The sequence below is a fragment of the Mchenga conophoros genome, linkage group LG3 (genome assembly GCF_057382185.1).
Source record: "Mchenga conophoros isolate Kocher_MC1m ecotype Shallow Benthic linkage group LG3, M_conophoros_male_GT1.1, whole genome shotgun sequence".
In the NCBI taxonomy this organism is placed as follows: domain Eukaryota; kingdom Metazoa; phylum Chordata; class Actinopteri; order Cichliformes; family Cichlidae; genus Mchenga; species Mchenga conophoros.
In genome coordinates this window covers 26448965-26458899 of record NC_140528.1, presented here as the reverse complement: position 1 = coordinate 26458899, position 9935 = coordinate 26448965, and the positions used below count along the sequence as shown (strand labels likewise).

The window sequence follows — 9935 nt, the reverse complement described above, 5'->3', positions numbered from 1 at the left end:
TATATATATATATATATATCTTTATAACGGAGGCACTAATCATGGCAGCACAAGAACAAGCTCTGAGCACAAGATCCATAGAGGCTGGGGTCTATCACACCAGGCCAGACCCCAGGTGCAGGCTGTGTAAAGATGCCCCAGAGACAATCCAGCACATAACAGCAGGGTGCAAGATGCTAGCAGGCAAGGCTTACATGGAACGCCATAACCAGGTGGCCGGCATAGTGTACAGGAACATCTGTGCCGAGTATAACCTGGAAGTCCCGAGGTCAAAATGGGAGACGCCCCCAAGGGTGGTGGAGAATGACCGAGCTAAGATCCTGTGGGACTTCCAGATACAGACGGACAAGATGGTGGTGGCTAACCAACCGGACATAGTGGTGGTAGACAAACAGAAGAAGACGGCCGTAGTGATCGATGTAGCGGTTCCGAATGACAGCAATATCAGGAAGAAGGAACACGAGAAGCTGGAGAAATACCAAGGGCTCAGAGAAGAGCTCGAGAGGATGTGGAGGGTGAAGGTAACGGTGGTCCCCGTGGTAATCGGAGCACTAGGTGCGGTGACTCCCAAGCTAGGCGAGTGGCTCCAGCAGATCCCGGGAATAACATCGGAGATCTCTGTCCAGAAGAGCGCAGTCCTGGGAACAGCTAAGATACTGCGCAGGACCCTCAAGCTCCCAGGCCTCTGGTAGAGGACCCGAGCTTGAAGGATAAACCGCCCGCAGGGGCGTGCTGGGTGGTTTTTTTATATATATATTGTGGAGGTATGTAATAACGACAGGAGAGGTCTCAGTGTCTCACTCCAACTTTATTAACTGACTCTCAGAACTTCACATATAGTAAGCGCCAAAATCTACACCCCAACACTTCCCTTCAACTTGGGTGTGAGTGGAGCCACCTGGTGGTCCGCCACAATATATATACATCGATATTCACCTGTGCAGACTATGGAAGACACACTGACTGTGCCTGAACATGCACCATTCGTCAGCATTGAACAATTAGAAGAGGAAACCGGGAGAGAATGCTCACACCTGCCATGTTCTCTGACAGAGGAGCTGAAAGAAATTCAAGTGGGTAGTGACCGTCTATCTGAACCCAGAGGTGAGGAGTGTGAAACTCATTCGCAGTCTAACTTACAGGTTCAACTACCGGGACATGTACAAACATTAGAAGATCTACCCGTCACAGAAAGCCACGACAGTTTCTGACTTATGAATCATTGGGTAAGCCCTCAGTGCAGTCACATGCAGCAGGTAATATAGTTGGGAAAAGCACAGCACCACAGTTACCTGCCATAACCATACCATCATACACTGTATTTCCATACCCACCACTGGCAATTGTGCCACCTGTGTGTATGTCACAGTCACCAATGTACTGCACCCCATTACCATACTCACCATACCAGTATCACGCATCACTGGCCCCATCTGCATACACATCACCCCCACTGTTTGTTTCATAACTAGTTCTTGGACTGATAAGATAGGTTATGATAAGAGTTAATAAGAGAGTTTGAGAAAAAAAGGTTAAAAATGTCATGATTTTGTGAATGTCAGGAGTGAGAGAGGAAAACACGCACACACACACGCATATAAAGACAAAGGCAGGTTGACCGGTTGGGGCGCCGTCTGACCCTGACAGTTTCTCTGTGACAGCAAATGCTGAACCGGTCCAGCAATATTTACCCAAACTATTTAACATGTTTGATTCATTTAATTTTAGTCATAGGTTGTTAGGCTTTTGAGCCAGGTCATAACAAATGTATGTTTACGTTTAATATTTCAACATTAAAGACTTTTTTTTACTTGTTTTAGTAATCACTGAATGCATGTTTCAAACACTTCAGTGTTAAACGTTTTGTTGTTTCAGCTGTTTGAACAAAGTAAGTTACTGTCTGAATATGTCAGGTGAGATTCATTGTTGTATACAAACTGATATCCTGTGATTGATCACGGGGGAGACCGTGGCTCAGGGGGTTGAGAAGCTTATCTTGTAACGGGAAGGTCGCCGCTTCGATCCCCAGCTATCTCTGTCCTGGTCGTTGTGACCATCTCAGTGAAATAACAACCACCAACAACACTGAGATGGACCTGGATCAGAGTCCAGACAGAGATGATCATCATCATCATCATCAGTCTGAACACAGGAAGCAGCAGCTTTTCATCAGACAGAACCAGGACCAGGATCCAGGCTCAGTTAGTGGGAACCAGAATGCGACCTGAAAGAACCATGGACACTGGTTTTAACAGATTGTCAATGGAGAGTTGTACTTAGTAGTCAGTATAAGCTTTTAATGATATAAGTTTGCATATGATAGCATACTCATGTTGACCTTTTGATGACTTAGACTGTTGTTCAGTACAAGACTTGTTCTGTTCTCTTTTATTAGTTTCTTCCCACAGCGACAATAAAAGCAGAACAAGCAGTTTCACTCCCTACCAGGAAGAGGACTCGCTTCCCCGCTCACACACTCACACACATACGCATCAACATTCCTCTGTCTATGAACAGACATATTTACTATTGTATTACCCTTGTATATAAATAAAGACAAGAGCAAGAATAGAGCGCACATCACAGGGCCCCCACTCTGGTGTGAGCGCTCTGTGACCCCCCTCCAAGTAAAATCTGCAGCGTGTGTGTGTGTTTCTACTCTCTGACTCTTAGAATACATCTCTTGACACAGATCAATGGCAATGATTCAGTAAAGTTTCATGTTTCAGGGCCTGAACCAGGTCTGAGAGTCCTCCAGAAACAGTAAAATCCTGTGTTTGAAACATTAATGTAACTAACAGGTGTCTGAAAATAAACAGCAATGCTCTAAACCTGCCTGAAACATCAATATATTAAATGAATGCAGATCCAAACCAGTTTTAGATTCATGTAATGTGGTTTGAGATTTAGTCTGGTCTAAACTGGTATGAACTGATTTCATCCTGGTTCTAAACTGGTTTCAGGTATGAACTGGTCTGTGAGTGGGAGTTCTGACCTCGGGCCTTCCTCCTGTAGTAGATGAATCCAGCCAAAGATAAGATCAGACCCAGGATCAGTCCTGAGGCTCCGATGGTGAGCTTGTTCCTCTCTGACTCGGGCATGGACGAGGAGGGATCTGAGTCACACAGGTGAGAGTCAGACAGGTAGGTATGTACAGGTGTGTACAGGTGTGTACAGGTGTGTAGATACAGACAGGTATTTACCCCAGTCAGTGATCAGAGGTTTCTCCAGGCTGGCGTGCTCCACCTTACAGGAGATCTTCTCTCCAGACCTTCAACACAAACATCAGTGACTCTCAGATCTGGACTTTAAACTTTTAAACTTGCAGACCTCATGATAAAATTTGTTCTGGTTTCATTATTAGAAATGACGCTCCTGGACCTGATGTGGACTCACCTGGGTGTGTACTCCAGGTGTGAGTGGGTCTGGTAGTACCAATCACCATCTGCCATCTCCTCAGTGGAAGTGACATCAGAGGTGACTTCCTGTCCATCTCTGAGCCAGCTCACTTTGATGTATTTGGGGTAGAAGTCATAGACACTGCAGACCAACATGGCTTGATGGATACCAGAAGGAGGCGTACTGGAGTGAAGTCTGACGTACGGCTTAGCTGAAAGACATTATGAGTTTCTGTCGTTGGTAATATCATATCATCAGGGATCTTTGTATTCATGTTTAATAATAAAGATACTGTCACATATAACCAGTCTGACATCAGATGATGAATCAGCTGTGAGGAGAAACATCATCAGGCTGTAAACATTATTATTATAAAGTAAGACATGCAGAGCTGTATGTGCTGGAAATCTACCAGACTTGAACCTGGATCAGGTTTTATTAATATCCAGTGAAGTGCTGACTCAGAGTGACATCAGTTTGAGCCATCAGTGAACTGATCCTCCTGCAGATCAGCTGCTGTAGTTTGAAAGTAAAATCTGACACATGGAGACTAGATGATAAACTATCGCTATAGATCATCCACACATAGATGAACCCAGCCTGCTTTCACTCAGTTTAATATCAACATCAAGCTAAAGGACTGAATCCACAGCTGGTCCCAGTTTGAATTTCTGCTCATCCAGCTGTTTGATTCATGAGCAGAAATTATAAAATACAAATGACTTATTATTGTTAGATACTAGGGGTGCAACGATATTCGTATCGATATTGAACCGTTCGATACAGTGCTTTCGGTTCGGTACGCATATGTATCGAACAATACAAAATTTGTAATTTATTTTATCAACTTGTGTTGAGCGCTCAGTGAATCTGTGTTCGACTACTCCGCCTAGGCTGCACTGTCCAGCGCAGATCCACTGAGCGCTCAACACAGACAGCATAGTCAGAAGGAAGAGCGCAGGGCAAGCTAGCGAGACAGAAGTTAAGCTCTCCTTGCAACATGGACCTCCCCCACCCTCATTCAGATCTGGCGTTTGGAATTATTTTGGTTTTCATGTGACGTATGACCCTGAAGGTAAGCGAGTCATGGACTAAAGTAAAACAGTATGTTGGATGTGCCACGCAATGCTCAATTACATGGGTGGGAACTAGTGTGTTAGCGCAGTTAGCTCGTTAACGTGTTGGCCGTCTAGCCCCATGCACGGGGCGATCGGCGGTAGCTCGTTAACGGAGATTTGCCGTGTTGTGGCGTTAAGGTCATTTCAACGAGATTAACCTGAAAGCACTAGTGGGAACACAACGAATATGACTGCACATTTACGCCGACATCATCCTAGTGCAAAGACAAAGATGAGTGATTCCTCAATCAGATATAGGGCTCGCAATATCGCTAGCCCGACGTCCCGGGGCTAGCGATTTTTTCAGTCGGGCTACCAAAATCTATCTCTGCCCTGCCCGTCCGGCTATTGTAGGAAGGAAAAATATATGTCCATGCTTTTGCATTCTTTCGGAAATGTAGCTGGGTAATTATGTCATTGGCATCGGTGAGCCACTGTCAATATGTGACATATTGAAATCGCGTTTGAATTTGCGCTTGTTTTTTTGCTTTCACTTTGCTTTCACTTTGCACTTGTATTGACCACCACTGTGTATAGAGAGCGACAGCACTGATTGGTGAGTGATGATAATTTGTGCACCAATTCCTCTGACATCGTCTTATCAATCGTTAGCTTACTACGCAAACATGACAAGTGAAATCTCCCGCAGCTTAAACATGTGAGAGGTTGATCGCGCAGAGAATCGCTGAGCTTATGTGAGTGCGTGTGTAAAAGCAGCAGGACATATATTTTAGTTCTGCTGAGCCAAATAAGACAGGTCAGGGTGAAGAAGTGACAGCCAAAGAAAAGCTTACCACAAAACGGAGAAGTTATGACAAATCAGACTATAAGGCAAAAAGAAAGTGCAGCTTTATGGTTTCATGGACAAAAGAATTTCTGTGGCTGCAATATGACGAGCTAAATAACCAGGGCTGCACATAAGTGGTCCGCAGGTGCGCATTCGCTGTCAAAATAAAAAACACGCACAGTTAAAATATATATTTATAATTTTAATAAATGACAAATTAAAAAGGCATGAACTTTTTTTGTATCGAAAAAATATCGAACCGTGACACCAAAGTATCGAACCGAACCGAACCGTGAATTTTGTGTATCGTTGCACCCCTATTAGATACACTTATTTCTATTCACACTATGTTTGTGTTGAGGAGGATATTGTGATTGTGGTGGTGAGCAAGGCCCTGAAAGGGGGGGGGGGGGCTGTAATTCTAGTCAGTGTAAGGGCACATGCATGTGGATGGTGCTAGCTGCCATATAGTGCCTCAAGTGGCCTGTCTGGGTAAGGAGAGAAAAAAAATCAGTCAGAGAAGCCGTGCACGCGCTCTGGTGTGTGTGAAGCTGAGGAGAAGTAGCTGTCTCCCGCGTGTTGTCACGGGCAGCCACATTAAGAAAGCCTCACGGTTCGGCTGAGCCCAAAAGGGGTTTCCGTGAGGTCAGTGGAGCAGAAGTCACAACTGCAGCAAGCTTAGACGGAGTTTCACTCCGTGTGCGAAGGTTGGCTTGTGTAGCCGTGAGCCGCAACTGGTGGTGCTGCAGGCCACCGTCGAGGTAGGTAGCATGGGGAGTTGGAGCGAGAGCTAACTCCAGCTGTGCTTTTCTTTAAGACCCTCCACCGTTTCCTGTTGGATTAGGCTGGGTTCGGAGCGAGGGAGCATAGTTAGCCGACTCACTGGGAGCTGACGAGCCGATGGGAGGACTTTAGCCATGACACTTAATGTGTCATGGCTAACCTTATCTAATTACTGTGTCAGAAAAGTAACTTAATTACTACATAAGTATTTAACTAAATACTTCTTAAAATCCATATAACCCTTGAATGTACAAACAATAGAAATTAAACTCTTTAAATAATAAATACATTTTGTTAAATACGGACACTCTACAGTACGCAGCGTAGCCTGCCAGGGCTGGACTGGGACAAAACATCGGCCCGGCATTTTGACTGGAGACCGGCCCCCCAGGTATTAAAGCCATAAAGCCTTTGAATGAAAACAAACACTGTTGTCACAGTGATGCACAATCTTGTTGGTATACATGTGTCAATCTAATAAACTTGAATCATCCTCCCTATGCTGGCATTCTAAACAGCACCTGGAAGCAGACTGTTGGTCGAGTTAACCTCCTGAACATCTACAACACGCGGTGGAAACCTGACATTAAGACAGAGAAGACTAGAGGTGAGACATGATCATTACTGATTACTGATGACAGATTTAGATATATTTTCATAAACCATTCATTTACCACATCAATAAACAGCACGGCAGGGCAAAATATGTTTTCTAACATGGCAACCTTTAAAAAGTGAAAGGAGACAGAAAGACAGGTGAGAAAGAAAAACTTAATTGACTTTTGATGGCATTTTACACACAGTACTGGTGCAGTATCTAGAAAATGTGGGAAATACTGGCATCATACACAGTACTTACTTCTGAAGAAATTATGTACAATAATGGATTTCTATACATTTTACATCATTGATCAGTTTCATGATTGAAGTAGCAACAGGAGAGGGAGGGGAGAATGAGAGGAGAAGAGGCAGCTGTGCAGCGTAAACACAGAATAACTCCAGCTTTGTGTCTTTTTCATTGTAGCTGAAGTCCGAGATGAACTGTTTTCAGCTCAATACGAAGCGCGTAATATTTTCTCTGAATACGAGACGATTCAGCTTTTTACGGGACGGTTGGAAACTCCACTAACTAACCTTATGAACAAGATAAAACAAGTTCAACATCAGTAACATCATAGCACCACCCAGCTGTATAGAAACGAGTTATTGTAACCGACTGTAAAAAGTAAGAATAACGAAAATAAACTCCACCTAAACTTGGTTTATATCTGACCCAGATAGACTGCAGCTCATAACTTCTTACCTGAAGTTCAGTTCACCTGACACTCTTGGACCGGCGGCCGCCTCGGGGCTCTCCTCCTGCCTCCCCTTTCCTTCATCCACCTGCTGGCCTCCATCACTTGCTAATGTTATTGAATCTGTAGAAGCTCCACCATAGCCACCACAAAACAACTGAGTTATTTTTACACACCTCCCAGCATCTGGCCAATCCACCACCTTTCAGTGTTTATACTGTTACGGAAAAAAAACAAAGAAAAAAAAAACCCATCGCCCATTAAAAACGAAAAATCAATGGCAAATGCCCGGTATGCCCGATGGCCAGTCCAGCTATGTAGCCTGCAATCATTCTTTAAGCTCACCTTCAGGTGCTTTCTGTGCTGCTGAAGTAAAATCAGGTTTTGCTGCTTAGCAGGAGCTGCCGCGGTGTTATCCATGGATGATGAACAAGGATCGCTCAGAAGTGTTCGTCTATGCTCCGTGTCAGGCGCTTCAGTAGATTACTCCTGCTGTTAACAGCAGCCGATAGTTTTTACATATTACTGTAATGTTCTTGTCTGCTTGTTTCAGAAAAGTGAAGAGACGGGAGTATGTCCATGTCATAAAACAGCCACTCGCTTCAGCCGAGTCAGACAGCTTCTGCTTTAGAATACGACTGTGCAGCAAACTGGCACGAAATGACGTGCAGCTGCACTACAGCCATGTTAAAGAGCAGAGTTTACTTCTACGTTTAGAAGATAAATTAATGAAATTAAATAATGATATTCAGCGGGTTTAATTATTTTACAATGTAACGCAAGTACATTGTAAGTAACTGTAATTAAAATACCTAAAAATGAACAGTAATCAGTTACTCTACTTTTTCAGTGGAAAAGTAATTTAATTACAGTAACACCCAACACTGTTTTTTGTCTAACCCAAGCTGCCTTGGAGTAGGGGCACCCTAGCTATCTGGTTGGGGTACAGAAAATCGGAGGGAAGGTAGGCTAGGCTGTGTTTATGTCTGATAGTATAGTATACTCCAGGCAGGCATCGTTTCTCAAGATTTCATCCTGGAGCCCCTCTTCTGTGCCTGTAGCAGCTAGACAGCTAAAACCATTCTTACAGAAGTAAGTATCAGGGTCAACTGTACTAGGGGGGGTCATGGACTCAGATCCCACCACCCTTTAGTCGTTCAGGGCAACCTGTGCGCCTCTTCACCCCTACATAGTGGGGCTAGAAGCCCCTTACATCAGGCGGTACCATCCAGAGCCTGCAGGGGGCGCTCTGTTGGTCTATTTGATCATATTGATCAACCAGTCACACACAGATGGGTCACAAAACAGCTGCTGGCTGATGGAGGAAAATGCTCTGCTCTCTGAGGTCACACCATGTCACTGCACAGAGAGGAAGTCACTCCTGTAAACAGCCTGCTCATCTAACACTCATGGTGCGTGTATGTGCACTCATAGATCATCTATAGCCCAAAGCAGAAGATGCAGAATCAGTTTTCAGTATCAGACAGCTTCCCCTCCACAGGAGGTCTGAGCTGGTTCTCCTCATGCTCCTCTGAGCTGCTGCTGGGAGCTGATTTCATTCAAGTAAGTCAAGTTTATTCATTGAGTCCTTTTCACAGGCAAACAGTCACAAACCGCTGCACACAAAAGGCTGAAATAAATATGAACATTAAGTGCCAAAATAGTGAAATATTTAATAAGACAAAATATCTGTGTGTGTTTCCTCTGGGTTGTAATGGGAACTTTACAATTGTTTCAGTATATTTAATAGCTCCACTGTTACACTGACTCATAGATCTGAGCTGTAATGTGTGCAGGTGTGAAGCTGCTACACAAGCTCTGAAAGTCAGAATCAATAAATAAACTGCAGACGGCCTTCAAACAAACATCAGTGTTTCTCAATTTTGTCTGAATTAAAATAAATGAATTAGAAGAAAAGTGTTTTATCAACCTGTCAGGCTGCTTCATGCTGTTAGAAATATTTATGTGGAAATATTTAAAAATAAATATGAGCAATAATTCAGCTTAATGAACAGCTGCAGTTTGCCTGTTTCACCAGCAGGGAGCGCCACAGACTGAGGTTAGCTCTGTGGAGTCACAGTCAGGGCTGTGATCAGTGATTTATTACAGTTATTGATCACCAGAGTCTGACCTGCAGCTGTGAGTCCATCATGAATGATTCAGAGTGAGGTCAACACCTGATGATGTCACACAGACCAGCACACTCACCTGATTTAGACAGAGCGTTGCTGTACCAGACACCAATGTTGTGTAGGCAGTACGTCCCCTTCTCAGTTTTCACTTGAGTCAGGTATGCACCACTGTTCCACAGCTCTGCGTTCTTCACTCCGTACTCAGTGTATCCAACAAACTTCCCCACATCGCTGTCAAACCTGTTGACCTCGATCTTGTTGTAATAGTAAGACAGGACGTACTGGATGTCCTTCAGCTCAGTGGAGTTAAAGTTACAGCGATCCACCGTATACATTTTGAATCCATCTGAGGACAAACAGAACATCAGACTGTGAGCTGATCACACCTGCTGAGTACAGATGTACAAATAACTTGATCAGT

At 44.1% G+C, this 9935-nt stretch overlaps 1 protein-coding gene across 1 annotated transcript in view; it reads right to left on the bottom strand.

The window, feature by feature from the left end:
- Window positions 1-567: 567 nt before the first annotated feature.
- Window positions 568-9935, bottom strand: part of LOC146577917 (H-2 class II histocompatibility antigen, E-S beta chain-like) — a 9592-nt gene continuing 224 nt past the window's right edge. The window contains exons 2-6 of the mRNA XM_085268502.1: window positions 9591-9860; window positions 3397-3610; window positions 3204-3271; window positions 2996-3115; window positions 568-2224 (exon numbers count right to left, since the gene is read on the bottom strand). Coding sequence (XP_085124628.1) covers window positions 2199-2224; window positions 2996-3115; window positions 3204-3271; window positions 3397-3610; window positions 9591-9860 — 698 coding nt within the window. The 3' untranslated portion in view covers window positions 568-2198. The remainder of the gene's footprint in view (window positions 2225-2995; window positions 3116-3203; window positions 3272-3396; window positions 3611-9590; window positions 9861-9935) is intronic.